Source organism: Stegostoma tigrinum, chromosome 21 (assembly GCF_030684315.1).
Source record: "Stegostoma tigrinum isolate sSteTig4 chromosome 21, sSteTig4.hap1, whole genome shotgun sequence".
Lineage (NCBI taxonomy): Eukaryota > Metazoa > Chordata > Chondrichthyes > Orectolobiformes > Stegostomatidae > Stegostoma > Stegostoma tigrinum.
Window position 1 is genome coordinate 47,792,025 of NC_081374.1, and position 22,173 is coordinate 47,814,197.

Sequence of the window (22,173 nt, forward strand, 5' to 3'; positions counted from 1 at the left end):
TTCCTCAGCCGGCCACGTCAGCAATTCACTCAGTCCATCACCAACTCCTCACCCCCTCACTCATTCCTTCACACCCTGTACTCATTCATTCAAAGTCGTGAGGTATTAGGAAACATATCTGAATATGACAGCCACTTTCATGGCCTCTCTGTCCCCAGCTTTCGAACAAAAATTAGATTTCCTCCTGAGAGACGTTACTGGTCCATTTTTGCTTCAGCTGAGATTATTGACACCACTGAGAATGGATACTGTAGTTGGATTGGGGAAAACTCCTCGGATATCGCCAGCGCGCTCAGCTGAGTGCAAGATCATCAGTGCCACACTGATAGAAACGGCCTCCACACAGTCACTCCCTCTGTTCCCAATATTTATTGCCCTGCAATCCTAAAAAGCATATCATATGTACATCAATGTGATTATACACTGCGGTGTGCTGCTCACTCACCTGCATCCCAAGACAGATGGTATTGAGCAGGATGAGGGCAAACATGAGGTATTCAAAGTACGAGGAGGTCACCACATACCACACCTTGTACTGATATTTGTTCTTGGGAATGTACCTCATGAGGGGTCGTGCCTTCAGGGCATACTGGACACACTGACGCTGCACAGGAGACAGAAATATAATTAGCAACATAGCGCAGGAAAGGACAAAGCCAGTGGGAATGGCAAACACAACCAACGGGAAATGGAACACATAACATCCACAGAAAGGATGTGGGTGGGGATTATTCCTTGGGTACAGGTTGTAGGTAGTATTACTACTGGGGTGCTTCAAGTACATGAGAATTGTTAAAGGAACAGGGATTATCACTTGAGTACAAGGTGTGATGGGGATTATTACTGGAACACAAGGTGTGTGTGGGAATTATCACTGGGGAAACGGGTTGTGGTTGAGGACTGTTATTGGAGAACAGAGTGTGGGTAGGATTGTTGCCTGGGTAAGCGGCATGGGTGAAGATTTTTTCTCAGGAATGAGATGTGGGCATGGTGTGTTACTCGGGTACAGAGTGTGAGTAAGGATTGTTACTCTGCCATGGCCATTGAGTCAGGATTATTATTTGGGTACAGGTGCAGTGAGGTTTGTCAGTCGAGTGTGAGCTGTACACAAGGAATGCTATTTGGGTATGGGCTGTGTTTGAAGATCGCTTACTCAGCTCACAGGTTGTAGGTATTGGGTTTTGATGGGGGCAGATACTCTGTACAAAGTGCAAATGAGGAAAATTACTCGTATAAAGTGTGGGCATGGATTATTACTCGGATACAGGTACGGGCAAAGACTGTCACTCAGGAATGAGAGGTGAGTGATGATTTTTACTCAGACATGAGCACTGGTGTGGATTGTTACTGAACTACACTCTGTGAGTGGGGATGATGACTGGGATACATGGTGTTGAATGGGGTTTATTACTGCAATATAAGGTGTGGATGTGGCTTGATTAATGCAAGGTGTACCTTTTATGTACAACTCAGTATCATTTTTAAAGTTTGGAATTCAAATTAGAGGTAGAGGGCTATTAGTTACTTCTATGAAAAGTTTTCTTTATAAAAAAATGGTCAGAGGGTCCTTTTGGAATAGTGAGTGAATCCAGCATTTTGTCAGAAAGCAGCTAACTGCTGACTCCTGAGAAAATGTTTATGCTGTTGAGTTTACAACAGTTTGGTAAACATTTAAAACCATTAGCTTTGTTCCCAGTTCCTTCTCTAAGAAGGATCCCAGATTGAGAGGAGTTATGTTCAGGGCTAATTTAGTTTGTCTCCTAGAAGGGCAGTTCAGGAAATCAGTTGCCTCAGCAGAAGGAATTAGATTGTAAAGCTTTCAAATCAGGCGAGTTTGACTGGAAATATGCACATAATTAAAACTGAGCATGTTTAGGCTCTCAAAATTGTGAAAAATTTGTGTTGAAGATTTGGAATGGATTCAGCGAATTGTCTCCGCAGTCTGCCGCAAAGAAATTGTCAGGATTCAGTTAGTTAGAAAGTTAGAGTAAAGATAGAGGCGTTATTTCTCTGGACTTGAGGTGTGTCATGTACAATGTTGGGCAACAAGTTGAATCTTCCTTTTGCTGTCTTTTGTGGTTTTTGTAACTCTTTCTGCATTTTGATCGCTTAGTTTACTGAATTTCTTCTTTTTGTATTGTTACTTTCTGCCCCGTGTTAACGCAAGTCTGCAGCCTTGAGTGAATATATCCCAGCAACTAACCACCAGATTAACAAATTAAGCAAAGACATATAGCTATCAAGCCAGGTTTTTTTCTGGGATCCGACATATCCAGTCATACCATCACCTTAAAATGTAACAAATGTTACTGGCATATCAAGTGTGGGGGAATATTATTATTCAGGTATGCAGTATGGGTGAGGATAGGATTGTTACTTGGGTATGGGCTATAGATGAGGATTATTATTTGGGCACGGGCTATGAATGAGCATTGTTACTCGGGCACAGGCTACGGATGAGGATTGTTACTCGGACATGGGCTACGGATGAGGATTGTTACTCAGGCACGGGCTACGGATGAGGATTGTTACTCAGGCACAGGCTACAGATGAGGATTGTTACTCAGGCATGGGCTACAGATGAGGATTGTTACTCAGGCACGGGTTATGAATGAGGATTATTACTCAGGCATGGGCTACGAATGAGGATTGTTACTCGGGCATGGGCTACAAATGAAGGTTCTTACCCTGGTATGGAGTAAGGGTGAAGGTATGGGCTATGGATGAGGACTGTTACTCAGGTACGGGGTGAGGGAGAGGATTGTTACCTGATTTTTGTCGAGCTCGCAGTTCTTGTATTCAGCCTCTCCCTGTTCCTGGAACGTTACAATGACAAACCCCACAAAGATATTCATCATGAAGAAAGCAATGAGAATGATGTAGATGATGAAGAATATTGAAATGCCGACTCGGTAGTTGTAGATGGGGCCCATGTCTTCAGTGTGAGAGTCAATGGCTTTGTACAATAACCTGAGTGGCAGAGATATCTGTTACCTCTGGTCTGGGCATTTAGTCAGCACCCTGTATAATCTTTAGCTCGCGCTCTCCGTTAAATCAGTCCCATAGCAAATCTGAATTGTAATATGGCAAAAGGGAAGTAAATGAGAGGAATGAGGGAAATCCTTCAGTTGAGTTACTCACCCTATCCCAAATAAGTGCTTGGGCCACCCAAGCCCCAGTACTAATGGGGCCATAGCTTTAAGTATACTCAGAGTCAGTACCCTGGGTACTCAATGAGACGAGCAGATTTGACAGAGATTCTGAATGGTCCTTGAAAATACCAACAATTATTACCCGGCCCTCGGTACTCACTCAGCCCCTCCCTCAGTACTAACTCAGCCCCTCCCTCGGTACTCACTCAGCCCCTCCCTCAGTACTCACTCAGCCCCTCCCCAGTACTCACTCAGCCCCTCCTTCAGTACTCACTCAGCCCCACCCTCAGTACTCACTCAGCCCCTCCTTCAGTACTCACTCAGCCCCTCCCTTGGTACTCACTCAGCCCCTCCTTCAGTACTCACTCAGCCCCTCCTTCAGTACTCACTCAGCCCTTCCCTCGGTACTCAGCCCCTCCTTCAGTACTCACTCAGCCCCTCCCTTGGTACTCACTCAGCCCCTCCCTCAGTAGATGGGGAGGTGGTAGCATAGTGTTAACATCACTGGGCGAGTAATCCAGACCCAACTTAATGATCTTGGGACATGGGTTCAAATCTGATTGTGGCAGATGGTGAAATTTGAACTTAAATCAAAAATGTCTGAAGTTAAACACTAGCCTAATGGCAACCATGTAAATATTACTGATTGTCCTAAATGTCCAGCAGGCACACACATGTGTTTTGGGGAAGAAGACTGGCATACTTACCTGGTCTGGCCTACATGATTCTAGACCCACAGCGATATAGTTGGCTCTTAACTGCTGTCCAGGTAATTAGGGTTAAGCATTAAATGCTGGCCTGTTCAGAAATGCTGACATCTCATGCATGAATTTAAAAAAGCATCAGTTGATCCCTCCTTCAGTACTACCAGCCCTATCCTCAGGACACACTCGGCCCCTCCCTCGGTTCTAACCCAAGCCCCAGCCTCGGTACTCACTGGGGCCACCCCTCGAAGGTGGAAACTGTAAAGAGAGCCATCATCGCCAACAACACATTGTCAAAATTGAAGTCGCTATTAACCCACATTCGCTCCTGGACTGAGAGCTGATCTGGTTCACCATAGGCAATAAACTGGCCTCTGAGTGAGAAGAGAAAGGAGGGAGCAGGAAAGAGATAGGGAAAGAAAGGGGTAGATAAAGGGATAAGAGGGTTGGGAGAATGGAATAAGACGATGTAAAATGAAGAGTGGAAGAGGGCGAAGGGGGGGACAGAGGGGCAGTGGAGATATTGAAGGGGGAGACACAATGGAGAGAATAGGGAAAAGGAAGAGAGAGAATTTGGGGAAGACAATGGAAGGGAGTTTAGGGGTAGGGGTGTAGAGTGGGGAGTGAGGGGGAATGAAATGAAGTGACAGGAGAGAAAAATACAAGATGGAGACAGAGAGGCAGAGGTATCAGGGTCAATGGACGAAGGGGGCAGAGAGAGTGGGCCAGGGATTGGAGGAGGGGAGGGAGGGAGAAAGAGAGAGAGCACAGGGGGGGTGGGAGATGGAGTGGGGAGGAAGGGTGAGAATTACAAAGACGGAGGAAGGGATGGGGGCGAAAGTGAGGATGAGAGGGAGGGAGGGGCAGAAAGAGAGAGAAATGAGTGCAGTTTTCAACAGACTTTCAAATATGGCAGAATGAGTTGAGAAGGATGTTGCATGATACTTGGAAAACTTGGTTTTTATAACTGAGACACTGTGTACAAAAACAAGGAAATTATGCTGAACCCTGGAGGAAGAAATGATCAATCCCAATAGTCGTATCATTTTCTATTCTGTGCATCACTTTAGGAAGGACATCAAGGCCAGAGGAAGAGTACAGAAGAGTTACTAGAATGATTGCAGAATGAGGGATCAACTGGTTGGAAGCAATGCTGAGGGACAGAATTAATTTGCATTTGGAAAGGCAGGGATTTAAGCAAGAACAGTCAGCATGAGGTTTTGTTAAGGGGAGGTCTGACCAATTTGATTGAATTCTCCGTAGAGGTGACCAGGTGTGTAGGTGAGGGCTATGCTGTTGATATGGTCCGCATGGACTTCAGCAAGACTCCTGATTAGGTTCAGCATGGGAGACTGATAGCAAAGTTAAGAGCCCAGGGGATCCAAGAAAATTTGTCAAATTGGATCCACAATTGGCTGAGGAGCAGGAAGCAGAGGGTGATGGTAGAGGGTGAAGGGTCTAGGTCCGAAACGTCAGCTTTTGTGCTCCTAAGATGCTGCTTGGCCTGTTGTGTTCATCCAGCTCCACACTTTGTTAAATCGGTGATGGTAGAGGGCTGTTTTTCAGATTGGAACTCTGTGTCCTGTGGGGTCCACTGGGGTCAGTGTTGCGCTTCTTGCAGTTTGTGGTTTATATAAAATAATTCAGACTTAAAAGTAGAGTGGTTGATCAGTAAGTTCACAGATGGTACAAAAATTGGTGGGGTGGTAAATAATGAGGAGGATAGCCTTAGATTACAAGAGGATATAAAGGGGCTGGTCAAATGGGCTGATCAATGGCAAACAGAATTCAATCCAATATCCAGGTAAGTGTGAGGTGATGCACTCTGTGGGACAAATAAGGCAAGGGGAATACATGATAAACAATAGGGCCTTGTAAAGCACTGTGCGAAGACATTCCTCTGAATCTGGTGCATGTACACCAGTCCCTGAAGGTATCAGGAAAAGTTGATCAAGTGGTTAAGAAGGCATAGGGGATAGATGTCTTTATTCATTGAGCTACAGAGTTTAAGAGCAGGGAAGTTATGCTGGAACTGTATAAAATGTTGGTGAGGACACAGCTAGAGTATGGGTTCAGTTCTGGAATCCAGAGGGTGAACAGGAGATTGACCAAGGTGTTGCTTGGGCTGGAGAATTTCAGTTATGAAGAGAGGTTGGACAGCCTGGGGTTATTTTGCTGAGAACAAAGGAAATTGAGGGGGTACATGATTGAGGCATTTAAAATTATGAGGGCGTAGATCAGGTAGGCAGGAAGAAAACTTCTTCCTTGACAGAGGAATTGATGACAAGGGACATAGATTTAAGGCTAATGGGCAGGGGATTTAGAGGAGATGTGAGGAAAGGTTGCTCGCCAGAGGGTGGTGGGGATCTGGAGCTCACTGCCCGTAAAAGTAAGAAGTCACACAACACCAGGTTATTGTCCAACAGGTTTATCTGAAATCACAAGCTTTGAGAGCCCAGCACTCCAGAAGCTTGTAATTTCAGCTAAACCTGTTGAACTATAAACTGGTGTTGTGTGACGTCCGACCTTGCCCACCCCCAGTCCAACACCAGTACCTCCACATCATACTTTTAAAAGATGGTCGAAGCAGCAACCCTTGTAACATTTAATGAGTATTTAGATGCACAACTGTGATGCTATATACAAGCTCAAGTGATGGGAAATGGAATTAGAATAATTCGATTGTTGTTTTTGACCAATGCAGATGCAATGGGCTGAAGGGCCTTTTTCTGTGCTGTAGATCTCTATGAGTCTAGATAAGGTGGAAGCATTTGAAATGTAAGGAATGGTAACAGACAACACAGGTTTGTAGAAAAAAAATCAGCAGAGGTGAATTGGGAAGGGTTTTCTTTTTTGATAATCACACTTTTCGATTCAGAGGAATGTCTTCACGCAGTGCATTTTTTGTTGTTCTCCCTGTGCCTGGTGACTGGCACATTATCGCTGCAGTTTCTGAGGCACTGGAGCAATACATGTGACCCCTGGCAGTATAGCCACGTGATAATCACTTCCAAGCTCTTTAAGGATTAATTAACAATGCAACATCCTTACCTTCTAAAAAAACAATCGCTAAATCAATATTATTCCAATTATTAACTTTCCATAATTATCAAAAGATTAATGATCACTTTTTGATTAAATTAAACATCTTCAGAGTCTTATAACTATTTTTTTCTTGACATATTATTCATGCTATTGCTGTGGTGGTAAGATGTGTCTCTATCATGTAGGCTTGGAATTCAATGCTCCCGCTATGGCCTGACATGCTGCCTGGGCAATGTTGCAGCTGGGTTTGTAGGAGCTGTGTTTGATGTTGCTAATGTGCCCCTTGTTTGTGATACTGTTGATGTTGTTCTGTAGGCTGCTGACCATGCTGGTGTTGATTATCTTTCATTTTCCAGCTCGGGTACTGATTGAATATGAACTCTTGTTCCTTCTCATTTGCTCACCAGTTGCAGTTTAATGCTGGAGTTTCTGATTCATCATCAACGTTTACTAGATTTTCACAGCTTGCCCTTTCAACAGCTCAGTAAGGCATTAAGATTCTTATTAAAACCTTGACCTCCTTTGACCTGTGCATTAATGAGTAGCAGAGTGACAGCTTTCTCTCTGCTGTCGAATGACAGATTTCTCTCCTTGCACGTGACTTCTCAGAGAATGTTCAAATTTTGTGGAGGTAACTCTAGCCCTGCTACTCACCATCTTTCTTCATTAGCTCTCATAGGCTTACTGTATTTCTTGATATGCAAAGCATGGAAGAACGCATGTCCGGGGTCACGCCAGGAAACTGCTCTCCACTTTCTTGCCTCTTGAACTTTCATTTCAGAGGTAACTGTAATTTTTTTCAGGACTCAGCTTGACTCCATTGGGCATATACAACATTCTGAAGAACAGGCCTTCTGCCACCTTCACAACGCATTTCTCTGCAATCAGATTGATTGCAGATTTCCTGGATTGCTAGACTGTGTGGATGATGCCACGGATATTTTTTCCCACTACTCTGTGGGTTTGGACATCATTAGTGATGCTGACCAACGTTTTACATCACCATTATGTGATGTCCACATTTTGATGGAACACATTCTCACTACTTCAAGGCAGGAATTTATACCAGCCACGTATGTGCTGAATGTTGTCAACAGTGAAAATTCCTCACCAGGCTTCATGTTCAGGAAGACTTTTCTGACATTGGCTTACATTACAGGTACACATCACGGTGTAATCTCTTCCAGGGGTTGGCATGAGGTCAAGATTCCTCACTATTGCTTCATTAAAATCTTTGGGATCCAGGCAAATTCTCAGCCATCCACTTGGGTTCTCACTCACCAAAACAGTACTAACCCAGCTGTACGTTCTGTGACTATAGCGATCACTCCATTTTTTTTTCCAACTTTGGGAGTTCTATTTCAAGACATCCTCTTTGTTCTATTGACATGGAGGTTAAACCACTGTCTGTGCTGTTGGGTCAGTAAGTAACATTCATGCTGTACAAATGCCAATCAACGACCATGTCCAGTGAGAGACGATCAGATCATTGCTCCTTGAGGATAGGAACACTGCGGGAAGTAAGTCATCTCCTGACTCCCGAAAGCCCGTCCACGATCCACAAGGCACAAGTCAGGATTGTGATGGAATACTCCCCACTTGCCTGGATGAGTGCAGCTCCAACAACATTCAAGAAAGTGGATACCATTCAGGACAAAAAAGCCTGCATTTTGATTGCTCACTTCCTTCACTGCAAAGGCACAGGGCTCACAATCTTGAATTCCCTTCCAAACAACACTGTCCCTACACACTACAAGGACTGCAGAGGTTCAATAAGGCAGCTCGCCAAAACTTTCTCAAGGGCAATTAGTGATGGTCAATTACTGCAGGCCCAACCAAAGATGTCCACATCCCCTGAATAAATAAAAGAAATAATGATGTGATGGTCCTAATCTTCAAAACATCCTAACAACTCATTAAAATACACTGGACACACTTGTATCAGATCCTTCTAGCTTCTGATGAAAGGGGATTTTCAATAGCTCTATTACCTTCAGCCCTCAGTGTTGACTCCTTCATCTGACAGTTTATTGAGACAAGTTACAATTCAACACAACCCCACGAAGGCAGAACCATTGTTTCTGCGATGTGGAATGTACAGATAACATCCTTTCATTTGCAGGTCCCTCAGGTTTGGGCTATTCCTTCCTGGCAAAGCACAGGCTCTCCATCAGCCATTAGCATGATGTCGCCCAGTTCAAAAGCATCTTTCCTTGGGCTACAATTGCCTTTTAAATGTCCTAGACACATCTTCTCATCACATCTGAGTTCAATGATGTTACTCTGTACTCTGGTATCAAGCTTCAGCTCCAGCTTTATGGTCCTGGGTTTATTTCCCAATCTCCTCCTGGATTGAATGGTCGTGTGAATTTCTTTCCTTTGGGAATTGTCACAGTCGGGTATTTTATGCAGTTTGACGGTCCCTATATTAATCGTGTTTGCAAATTCTTCATCATCCAGCTGCAGCAGCTTTCGTATGTTTTCCTTCTTATTTGCCCTGTTTTATTTAGATTAGATTCCCTACAGTGTGGAAACAGGCCCTTCAGCCCAACAAGTCCACACCGCCCCTTGAAGCATTCCACCCAGACCCATCCCCCTATGACCCACACACCCCTGAACACTATGGGCAATTTAGCATGGCTGATCCACCCCAGCCTGCACATCTTTGGACTGTGGGAGGAAACCGGAGCACCTGGAGGAAACCCACGCAGACACGGGGAGAATATGCGAACTCCACACAGACAGTTGCCGGAGGCTGGAATTGAACCCAGGTCCCTGGCGCTGTGAGGCTGCAGTGCTAACCACTAAGCCACTGTGCCGCTGTTTTGTCTCAGATAACTCCTCGACTATCTTCTTCCCTTGTTCAACACACTCTTCCTCGTGACTGCGTTTTCTTCAAACTCTGCAGTTAGATCCATATGAAAGAAATTTCCTTCTGTCCATCCACAACTCCTGCATGTCTTTCACTCTTTCATTTCCCTTTTGATGCATCAGCTTAACTGAACTGAAGGCTAACTCTTTGGGTAGTCAGCATCTTCATCTATCTACCTGTGCCCTGGCAGTGTATACCTGTCCTCTGGCAGTGTATACCTGTGCCCTGGCAGTGTATACCTGTCCTCTGGCAGTGTCTACCTGTCCTCTGGCAGTGTCTAGCTGTGCCCTGGCAGTGTATACCTGTGCCCTGGCAGTGTCTAGCTGTGCCCTGGCAGTGTCTAGCTGTGCCCTGGCAGTGTCTAGCTGTCCTCTGGCAGTGTATACCTGTGCCCTGGCAGTGTATACCTGTCCTCTGGCAGTGTATACCTGTCCTCTGGCCGTGTCGTCCTGTGTCCTGGCAGTGTATACCTGTCCTCTGGCAGTGTATACCTGTCCTCTGGCAGTATCTACCTGTGCCCTGGCAGTGTATACCTGTCCTCTGGCAGTGTATACCTGTGCCCTGGCAGTGTCTACCTGTCCTCTGGCAGTGTCTACCTGTCCTCTGGCAGTGTTGTCCTGTGTCCTGGCAGTGTATACCTGTCCTCTGGCAGTGTATACCTGTGTCCTGGCAGTGTATACCTGTGCCCTGGCAGTGTCTAGCTGTCCTCTGGCAGTGTATACCTGTGCCCTGGCAGTGTATACCTGTGCCCTGGCAGTGTCTAGCTGTCCTCTGGCAGTGTATACCTGTGCCCTGGCAGTGTCTACCTGTCCTCTGGCAGTGTATACCTGTGCCCTGGCAGTAGTCTACAGCCTTGTGAACTAGTCCCTTCCAATCAAATTGTTTTGTACTGCAGGGATTGCCGGGTTGTAAAGAAGCTCACCTCTCAGTCTTTCATCTGTATCATGGACTTTGCTCTTTGCAGTTGTGTTTTTCAATTTTGTTTGGAAACTGTCAAGAATTTACGTAAATTTCTTCCTCGGGCTTTGAAATTCATACCTGTTGGATCAGATGCTTTGACGTTGGCTGGAGATGTGTGCTGAACTTTCGTCTGGCTTTCTACTCCCATCCTCACTCTCATCTTCCATCTTTAAACAGACTCAAACCCTTCTCTCCTGCCCATGGAAGAATGTACCTGACACTTGCCTCTTCACTGGGGCATGACAGGAAACTTCTGAATGTCAGTCTACACTTTTCATTGAACTTTCCAAATGTCTCAATCTCATCATCAGCTCCACAGTCCATTCAGGGCTAATGCTGCGTGCTCGTGGCTGAAGGGGTTTCTCACATTGAGCCACCCGTTTCAGTGAAACATATTTAATCCAGTTCAACATTAAATCTATTTTAATGGGTTGCTTTGCTCACTGACACCTACTAAAGCCACTTCTTGTTTAATTCCCATACGTTGAAAATAATACCTTCCGTAACGAGCGTATTTCTTGCTGTTCACCTGTGGACTTAGTGTTTTTGTTACAATGACTCAGCACCTGAGAGCAGTGCAGCAGTAAAACTTAAACTCTGAATGAACAACTACGAAAGAATTAGTTCCTCGCTCTTTACAAATAAAAAATTACCTAAATCAAAAGGGAATTGAATTTATACTTGGAAAACGAAACACAATTTTCAAAGGAACGAGGAAAGGATAGGTGGAATTGTAGCAGCTTTACCAGTACAGACATAATGTGCTGATACAGTGCAGAAAGAGGTCAATCATTTGTGCTAATTGATCCCCCAAAATATTCAGCCCAACATCTGTTAAAATTCAGCCCTGGTTTTCAGGCCACAGAGAACCATGAGCATCCAGCCATGACATTCACTGAAACACAGGGGTCAACTCATCCCCTACTCACACTCACTTGCAGTCTTCTTCTGTCATTTTGGAGGGATCAGTGCAGCTGTAAAACTTTCCCTAAATTAAAGAAAACGATAAGTTAGCTACAAGCAGTGATTTTACATTGTCAGTTATCAACAGGAGGGAATTAATCCAGCACCAACTACACAGCTCTACTGTAAACTGAGAACCACCAGCGAGTTCTGCTCCAAGCCACACGCACCATCATGACTTCGAACCATATCACTGTCCCTTCGCTGTAACGATACTGAATAAACCTGGATCTCCAACTTAACAGCACTGTAGGTGGACTAACACCTATGGACTGCAACAGTTCAAGAATTCAAAGAATTTTAATAAGTACACTATATTAGCAACACTCCAGTTATCCATCTGTAAGCTATGGGGAGGTAATGGTGTACAGATATTGTCACTGGACTAGAAATACAGGTAATACTCTGAGGAAAGTGATGGTTTATTGATGATTGTGAAACAGTTGTAGGTTCACTAACCTTCCTTTAGGAAGGGTTAATTCGCGTTCCTTACCTGGTGTGTCCAACATGTGATCCCAGACTTACAGCAATGTGGTTGACTCTTAGCTGCTCTGTCTAATGGCCCTAATAAGCTACTCAGTTGTATTAATCTGCTAAAAAAAAAGTCTCAAAGTAAGGAATCTTGGCATCAAAGTAGGCATTGGAAATGAAAACAGCAAACTCAGCCCTGTTGACCTTGCAAGGTACCACTCATCAACTTAGAGTCATAGAGTCTGACAGCACAGAAACAGGCCCTTTGGCCTAAACGGTCCACGCCAAACAAAATGTCCATCCACACAAACCCCATTTCCCTGCACTTGGTCCATATCCTTCTAAAAGCTTCTGAGAGTCGGGCCAAATTGGGAGATCTGTCTCACAGGCTGTTCAAGCAACAGAAGACATTCTCACAGAATCACACAATGTGCCAGGCACCATCATCACCCTTCATGGACATGTGCTGTCCCAAAGGCAGGACAGGCTCGGCACATTCAATCAGGAGAGAGTTGCCCTGGGATTCTCAACATTGACTCCAGAATTCCTTATGTATCGTGGCATCAAGTTAGATTTGGGGAAGGAAACCCCTGCTGACTACCACAAACAACTGAAGGAGGCACTGAGGTTGGCAAGGGCACAAAACGTACTCTAAGTGGGGGGCTTCACCACTTGGCAGCATCACTACTGATTGAGCTGACCAAGTCCTAAAGGACTTTGCTGCTGGACTGGGTCTATGGCAGTTGGTGAGGGAGCCAACAAGAGGGAAAGACATATTTGACGTTATCCTCACCAATCCGCCTGCTGCGGATGTATTTGTCCACGGCAGCATTGAGTGGCCACTGGGCATTCCTTCTGCTAACAAAGTACCACCTTCACATAGAGAATACCATCCAGTAACGTGCGCGATACTCTAATCATGTTGAGCGGGCAAGATTTCAAACAGACCTAGCAACTCAAGGCCATCAGCAGCACCAGCAGCAGAATCTGTACCATCGTAATCCAGCAGATCCTCCACCGTCAAGCCAGGGGATCTACCCCGGTTCAATGGAGACTGGAGGAAGACATGCCGGGAGCAGCACCAGGCCTACCTAAAAAGGACGTGCCAACCTGGTGAAGCGGCCAAACAAGATGACTTAAATGCCAAACAGCATAAACAGCAAATGACAGACAGAGCTAAAGCCACAGCCAACAGATCACATCAAGCCTCTGCTGTCCGGCCCCATTCAGTTGTGAATGGTGGTGGATGATTATACAAATCAGTGGAGGAGGCGGCTCCACAATGAGGTAATGCAAACCATGGCAGGTCTTATACAGTTAATAGCAGGGCTGAACAAAGAGACCGAGGGGTGCAGGTGCACTGTTCCTTGAAAGTGGAGTCGCAGCTGGAGAGCTGGTGAAGGAGGCATTTGGTAAGCTTGCTTTAATTGGTTAGTGCCTTGAGCGTAGGAGTGAGGATTAATATTGCAGCTGTACAGAACACTGGCGAGGCCATTTTTTAAATACTGTGTTGGACTCTGGTTTCCCTGCTCTAGAAAAGTTGTTGCGAAACTTGAAAGGGTTCAAAAACGATTTACAAGAATGTTGCCAAGATTGGAGGGTCTGAGCTAAAAGGAGAGACTGAATAGGGTGGGTTGTTCTTTTTTTTCCTGGAGAATTAGAGGCTGAGAGGTGACCTTAAAGAGATTTACAAAATATCGAGGGGCATGGATAGAGTGAATAGCCGCAGTCTTTTTCCCAGGGTAGGGGAGTCCAAAATTAGACGGCATAAGTTTAAGGTGAGAGGGAAAGATTTAAAAGGGACCTAAAGGGCAATTTTGCATGCAAAGGATGGTGCATAAATGGAGCCAGCTGTCAGAGGTGGTGGTGACAGGTAAAAATACAAAATTTAAAAGGCATCTTGATGGGTACATGAAGTGGAAGGGTTTAGAGAGATATGGGCCAAATGGGACTAGATCAGTTTAGGATATCTGGCAAGTCCAGATGAATTGAGCAGAAGAGTCTCTTTCCGTGCTGTACTACTCTAAGGACTCAAAATTTACGCATCCTCAATGATGGAGGAGCACAGCACATCAGCACAAAATAAACGGCTGAAGCATTTGCAGCAATCTTTAGCCAGAAGTGCCAAGTTAATGATCCATCTCAGTCTCCTCCACTCCCCAGCATTACTGACGTCAGTCTTCTGTCAATTTGAATCATTTCACAGGCTATCAAGAAATCATTGAATAGAACCCCTACAGTATGGACGCAGGCCATTCAGCCTATGAAGTCCACACCAACCCTCTGAAGAGCATCACGCCCAGGCCCACCCAATCCATGTAACTCCATATTTTCCTTGGCTAATCCACCTAACCGGCACATAATGGGCACACATAACCACACTATGGGCAATTTGGCACGGTCAATCCACCTAGCCTGTACATTTTTGGACTGTTGAAGGAAACTGGAGTGGCCAGAGGAAACCCACGCAGACACAGGGAGAAGGTGCAAACTCCACACAAACAGCTGCCTGAGGATGGGATTGAACCTGGGTCCCTGGTGCTGTGAGGCTGCAGTGCTAACCACTGAGCCACCGTACCGCCCCAAATGGTTGGAGGCACTGGATACTGTCAAAGTTATGGGCCTTGACAATATTTTTGCAATAGTCCTGAGGAGACATGAGAAGTTGTTGGCGGATAGGATCAGGGTAAACCCTAAGGCTTTCTATAGGTATTGAAGGAATAAAAGAATGACAAAAGTAAGATTAGGCCCAATCTAGGATAGTAGTGGTAAGTTGTGAGTGGAGTCAGATGAGATAGGGGAAGCGCTAAATGAATATTTTTCAACAGTATTCACTCTAGAAAATGACAACGTTGTCGAGCAGATTACTGAGATACAGGCTACTAGATTAGGTGGGATTGAGGTTCACAAGGAAGAGGTATTAGAAATCCTACAGAGTGTGAAGATCGATAAGTCCCCTGGGCTGGATGGGATTTATCCTCGGATCCTCTGGGAAGCCAGGAAGGAGATTGCCGAGCCTTTGGCATTGATCTTTAACTCGTCATTGTCTACAGGAATAGTGCCAGATGACTGGAGGACAGCAAATGTAGTTCCCCTGTTCAAGAAAGGGAGTAGAGACAACCCTGGTAATTATAGACCAGTGAGCCTTACCTCAGTTGTTGGTAAAGCGTTGGAAAAGGTTATCAGGGATAGGATTTATAATCATCTAGAAAAGAATAAATTGATTAGGGATAGTCAGCACGGTTTTGTGAAGGGAAGGTCATGCCTCACAAACCTTATTGAGTTCTTTGAGAAGGTGACCAAACAGGTAGATGAGAATAAACCTGTTGATGTGGTGTATATGGATTTCAGCAAGGCGTTCGATAAGTTCCCCACAGTAGGCTATTGTACGAAATGCGGAGGAATGGAATTGTGGGAGATATAGCAGTTTGGATCGGAAATTGGCTTGCTGAAAGAAGACAGAGGATGGTAGTTGATGGGAAATGTTCATCCTGGAGACCAGTTACTAGTGGTGTACCGCAAGGGTCGGTGCTGGGTCCACTGCTGTTTGTCATTTTTATAAATGACCTGGATGAGGGCGCAGATGGATGGGTTAGTAAATTTGCAGACAACACCAAGGTCAGTGGAGTTGTGGATAGTGACGAAGGATGCTGTAGGTTGCAGAGAGACATAGATAAGCTGCAGAGTTGGGCTGAGAGGTGGCAAATGGAGTTTAATGCAGACAAGTGTGAGGTGATGCACTTTGGTAGGAGTAACCGGAAGGCAAAGTACTGGGCTAATGGTAAGATTCTTAGAAGTGTCGATGAGCAGAGAGATCTCGGTGTCCATGTACACAGATCCTTGAAAGTTGCCACCCAGGTTGACAGGGCTGTTAAAAAGGCATACAGTGTTTTAGCTTTTATTTATAGAGGGATCGAGTTCCAGAACCAAGAGGTTATGCTGCAACTGTACAAAACTCTGGTGTGGCCACACTTGGAGTATTGCGTACAGTTCTGGTCACCGCATTATAAGAAGGATGTGGAAGCTTTGGAAAGGGTGCAGAGGAGATTTACTAGGATGTTGCCTGGTATGGAGGGAAGGTCTTACGAGGAAAGGCTGAGGAACTTGAGGCTGTTTTCATTAGAGAGAAGAAGGTTGAGAGGTGACATAACTGAAATATATAAAATAATCAGAGGGTTAGATAGGGTGGTAGGGACAGCCTTTTTCCAAGGATGGTGACGGCGAGCATGAAGGGGCATAGCTTTAAATTGAGGGGTGAAAGATATAGGACAGATGCCAGAGGTGATTTCTTTACTCAGAGCGTAGTAAGGGAATGGAAGGCTTTGCCTGCAACGGTAGTAGATTCGCCAACTTTAGGTACATTTAAGTCGTCATTGGACAAGCGTGTGGACATACATGGAATAGTGTAGGTTAGATGGGCTTGAGATCGGTATGACAGGTCGGCACAACATCGAGGGCCAAAGGGCCTGTACTGTGCTGTAATGCTCTATGTTCTATGTTCTATGTTTACATACCGACGTGACTTGGAAATACATCACCATTCTTTCAGTGTTGCTCGGTCAAAATCCTGCAACTTCCTCCCTAATGGAATTGGAGGTCTACCTAGAGCACATGCACTGCAGTAGCTCAAGAAGGCAGCTCACCACCGGCTTCTCAAGGGCAACTAGGGACAGGCAAGAAATGCTGGCCCAGCCAGCAATGCCTGTATGCCAGAGGTGAATGAAATGTTCCGCTCCAGCTGGAATAGTGTGTCTGGATGCGGGCACCACATTTTGGTAAGAATTGTGAAGGCTTCGGAAAAGGGTTGACCTGTGGAAGAGGAAGTGTGGTACATTTGGACAGACCGTTATTCTCCACACAGCACAGAAAGTGCAGAGGAAATGTGATGGAGGAGTTCAAAATCATTAGGATTGTGATTAAGTAAAGCAAGAAAAGCACTTCAAGAGGGTGAAGAATCAATAACCAATGGACACCGATTTAAGGTGATTGACAAAGAGCCAGAATTTATGTGCGGAATAACTATTTGAAATGACAGGTGGTTTCTATTTGGAATATGTTTCCTGGTGGATACAGATTCAATTACAGTCTTCAAACAAGAACTGAATGGATACTTGAAGAATATAATCGAAAGGAAATGGAGCAAGAGAGGGTTTGTTGGGCAAACCGAGCTACTTTCCAAGAACCACGCTGTGGGGTGAATGGCCTCATATACAAAACAATCTGGCAAGAATGTTAAGTCTCAGTCAAAATTTCCCAGTAAAGATTCCTCAGCCTTCTGACTCAGTACAGCCATACAGCACCAAAATAGACCCAGAGAGTGTAAGAACTGCTGATGCTGGAGTCTAAGATAACACAGTGTGGAGCTGGAGGAACACAGCAAGCCAGGCATCATCAAAGGACTAGGAAAGCTGACGGTTTGGGTTAGGACCCTAGAAGGTCCTGAACCGAAATGTCAGCTTTCCTGTTCCTCTGATGTTGCCTGGCTTGCTGTGTTCCTCCAGCTCCGCACTGAAATAGACCCATTGGTCCAACTTCCCCATACGAACCAAATATCCGAAACTGATCTAGTCCCATTTGTCAAGAAGGCGGCTCCCCACCACCTTCTCAAGGGAAACTGGGGATGGGCAACAGTAATGCTGGTCAGCCAGCAATATCCACACCCACAGGTGAATAGAGAAACAAAAACTGCCATAATTTAGTCCACATCCCTCCAAGCCCTTCCTATTCATGTACCCATCCAGATGCCTTTTAAATGTTGTAATTGTACCCGCTTCTACCACATCCTCTGGCAGTTCATTTCATCACGCATCACCCTCTGGGTGAAAGTTTCCCCCTTAGTCCCTTTTATATCTTTCCCCTGCCACCTTAAATCTATAGCCTCTAGTTTCGGAATTCCCTAACCCAGGAAAAAGGCCTTGGATACTCACTGCATCCATGCCCCTCATGATTTTATAAACCTTGATAAGGTCACTTCTCAGCCCACCACACTCCAGGGAAAACAGCCCCATCCTAGTGAGCTTCTCCCTACAATTCAAGCCATCCAACCCCAGCAAAATCCTTCTCAATCTTTGCTGCTTTCCGAGTTTAACAACATCTTCCCTATAGTTGGGAGGCCAGAACTGAACACAATATTACAAAAGTAGCCTAACAAATGTACTGTACAGCCACATCATGACCTCCTAACTCCTATACTCAATGCGCTGACGAACAAGGATAAGTGTACCAAACACCTCCTTCCTACCCTCTCTACCTGTGACCCCGCCTTCAAGGAACTATGGGCCTGCATGACAAGGTCTAATAACAGTTCAACCACATGCCTCAGCTATATTCAACTCAAAGGACCAGGAATAATCGGCTCTGCATCCAGCAATAATTTCTCACCCCTGATCACAGTATTATATGGTCCACTCAGTTATTGAGAATTATTAATCACCACCCTGACACAGTAATAACTGGTCAGCTCTATATCTGACATTTTCACAGATCCATGTGAAAACCAATTTCTCTGGTCTTGCCTGGGCAGCTTTGATTAAATGGATGGAGCCAATACAGGGCTACTTTACAGAAAACGCAAATGTACTTTCAGAAACCTGACTGTTTTTCTACCCATCAGCCAGGCCATCAGAAAGATATACTGATTGTATTTGGCTCCTGCCTGACGTTCTAGCCTCCCAGGTTAATCCCATGCAGACTGCAATGCTTCTACCACTTTAGTCTGGGTACTGTGACTGCTATCGACCTGAAACGGGAGACTGGGTTCCAGAGTTCCAGTCGTCAGCAATGGTATCAGCGTCAGCACGATCTCAAACCGGGCTCTCACCTTGAAAAGTTGCACCCCGAGGCAGGCAAACACAAACTGTAAGAGGGTGGTGACGATCACAATGTTCCCTATGGTCTTAATGGCCACAAAGACGCATTGAACCACATGCTGCAAGAAAGGCAGAGAGAGAGAAAATCGGCATTGGTACTGCAACAGTTTTCTTTTGGGGGGTGGATGGGGGTTTCAGGGAAGCTTCACAGTACAGGCTGACATTGACTCACAAAACACCCATTCGAAAAGCCAGTGCAAAGGCAGATGTAGGGAGGGAACTGAAAAGGGGGTTACAGATGAATGAGGGAAGGGGGGGTTGAGCTTAGGGGATGGGGTGGGCAAAGAAGGACTGGGGATGGGCATGGGTGTGTGAGAGGTGGGAGCTTGGCGCAGGGGAATGAGGAGCGGTACAGTGGATGAGGGATACTAGGACCGTGCACAGGAAAACGAACTGAACTTTGGTTGTGGGTTAAGGAGGTGGCAGCAGGGCACAGGGAAGCTGGGGTGGGTACAGAATGTTGTGGAACTGCTAGTACTGAACCGTGCAACACACATCTTGTTATGACAAGTACAACAATTCTTATGCAGCCTTAAACATAAGGGCAGGGGACCACAAGTGTATTCAGAGGTAGCTCGATCAGCGAATTCCTAATGGAAGAGAGACAACTGGAGACTGAGCAGCTGGGGGCTTTTCCAGAGGATTCCTGATGCCCAGCAGAAGGTTCAACTTCCTGTATGAACAAGGACCTGGAGTAGGCCATTGAGCCCACTCTGTCATTCAAGAGGATCATGAGTGATCTGATCATAGCCTCATACTTGCAAACCCACATAACCCTGATCACCTTGCATTCTGTTGCTTAATAAGATCTAGCTACCCCTGTACTAGAAATATTCAAGGACTCTGCTCCCAGCATCTTTGCAGGAAGAGAGTTCCAAAGGCTCTCGACCCTCTGAGAGAAAGAACTGTTGCCTCATCGCTGCTTTAACTGGGCCACTGTCTTTGGACCCTTCCATGAATTCTGTTCCCTTTCCCTGGACAGTTGAAATAGGCCGTTTACAACCTCAATATCCTCCTTAACCTGAGAGGAGCTCGCGAACACATATTCATTTTCTCAGCAAGACTACCCATTACCCGCTCCTTGGAGCTGTTGAACTCTGCCCCTGCCACTACTCTTGTCACACAGTTGTTCCCCCCAAGAATCATTCATTCCCATCCCTGCTGAGTGAGTCAGCCAAACGGTTTTGTAAATAACAAACTTCAGCTCATCCCAAACCTGTGTCCTAACAAACACTCAGCAACTCCCGAGTTTCAAAATTCTCATCCTTGTTTTCAAGTCATTCTATTGCTCCTCCCATCCCCAGTTCTGAAACCTTCTCCAGCTCCACAACCCTCATATTTCTGCATTCATCAATTCTGGCCTCTTGAGCATCCCAAATTTTAATCTCTCCAACTCCGGTGACCTTGTCTTCAGCTGCCTGGGCTCGAAGCTCCAAATTCCCTCCCTACAAATTTCCAACCCTCTACTTGATTTAACACAATCTTCAAAACTCACCTCTTTCACAAAGCCTTCGGAATCTGCCCTAATATGTCCTTATGTAAGTCATTTGAGGTTGGGCCTTGGGATGTTTTGACGCATGAAAGATGTTTAATGAATGCAAACTCCAGTTGTTGTTAAGCTAAAAGGAGATTCAGTCCAAAATGTCATTGGGTCTGGACCCCATGTCTATTTGACCGCACTAGCATGAATGGGTATCAAATCTTCAGTTAATCCCTATTTTAAACTTAAGTAACAGAAGGGATAATCAAGAAAACTGAAAACAAGCTTTACTATTGGCCCTGGTACATACGCAGAATGAACTGTTGCAAATGCACAGACATTATTACACACCCATAAATATACATATATTCATGCACACAAACAAGCACACACAGATAAACATGCACACATATATGCACAAGATATATGGGCACACACATTATATATACATATAGACGCACACATAGATTAATATGCTCACATATACACAAACATGCACACATGCATATATATGCATGCACACACATATACAGATTAACGTGTGCACATATACCCATACACACGCACCTGCATAACATATAAACACACACATTTACACACACAAATGCACACGTATTGACACACTCATGAATGTGTACTGATGTGTAGTCACACGTGATGATCAGGGTCATACGCCTTACTAAACACAAACATCTGTGTTTACATGCATATGCATACTCACACTTGCATGCATACCTAAACATGTTGTGAGGCACATATTCAAATACAGACTCATGCATAGGTGCACCTGCACATGCACAACATACACACACATACCTGTTCTCAACCACCTACATAAATGTACACATAAACCATAAATTCACATATACACACTGACTCACACATGCATGTACATATGTACATGTACACACATATACTGTTGCAGTCACAAAGGCACATTCTCCACACCTTGGCTCACCTTTAGTCCCTTGGCTCTGTTAATGGCTCTCAAAGGTCTGAGCACTCGGAGGACTCGAAGAATCTTTACCACAGAGATAGCACTTGATCTGGAAAAGAAAGGTAAGCACTGAGCTCCTTAACTGAACACACTGCAGGGGGAACTATGTATGGTCTCGCTCACTGGCTTTCTCACTCATTTGCCTACTCTCACATCTTCTCATTCACTCCATCAGAAAAATCCCAGGAAAACTGTCAGCCTGGGTACTAGAACTCAGTAAATCTGTATTTGCTCAATCCCAGTCAATCTCGAGAACGTACGCTGCCTCTGTAAATGCTCAGTTATGCAATTTCTGAGGAAGCTGTCATTCATTTAGAAGGTCTTACTAGAAGCAAATAATGAGGCAAATCACCAATTGTAAAGTTATGTAAAATGAAATCATCTCAGACACTATATTGTACAAGAAAAATCCAGCAGGTCTGACAGCATCTGTGGAGACAGAAACAGAATTAACATTTTGAGACTCTTCCTCAGAATTGATGTCCAGTTCCCAGAGTACTTTGCTTTAACTACATTTTACTATATAGTGCTACAATCAACCAGAATAGGATGTTACACAATGTGGTAACATAGTGATGTGGAAAAGCACATGCACTTAACATTGGATGGGAGGCTGTTGCATTAAACTAAACAAACTGCAATTTACATCAAAGAAATTAT

The 22,173-nt window shown here is 45.0% G+C and overlaps 1 protein-coding gene across 4 annotated transcripts in view; it reads right to left on the reverse strand.

The window, feature by feature from the left end:
* Window positions 1-22,173, reverse strand: part of LOC125462805 (voltage-dependent L-type calcium channel subunit alpha-1S-like) — a 158,247-nt gene that overhangs the window by 56,757 nt on the left and 79,317 nt on the right. For all 4 annotated transcript variants that reach the window (XR_009447021.1, XM_059653514.1, XM_059653515.1 and 1 more), the window contains exons 19-24: window positions 21,475-21,562; window positions 18,988-19,095; window positions 11,669-11,721; window positions 4,090-4,230; window positions 2,769-2,970; window positions 446-604 (exon numbers count right to left, since the gene is read on the reverse strand). Coding sequence is in view for 3 of the 4 variants with exons in the window: in XM_059653514.1 (XP_059509497.1) it covers window positions 446-604; window positions 2,769-2,970; window positions 4,090-4,230; window positions 11,669-11,721; window positions 18,988-19,095; window positions 21,475-21,562 (751 nt within the window). In the remaining variant the exon portion in view is untranslated. The remainder of the gene's footprint in view (window positions 1-445; window positions 605-2,768; window positions 2,971-4,089; window positions 4,231-11,668; window positions 11,722-18,987; window positions 19,096-21,474; window positions 21,563-22,173) is intronic.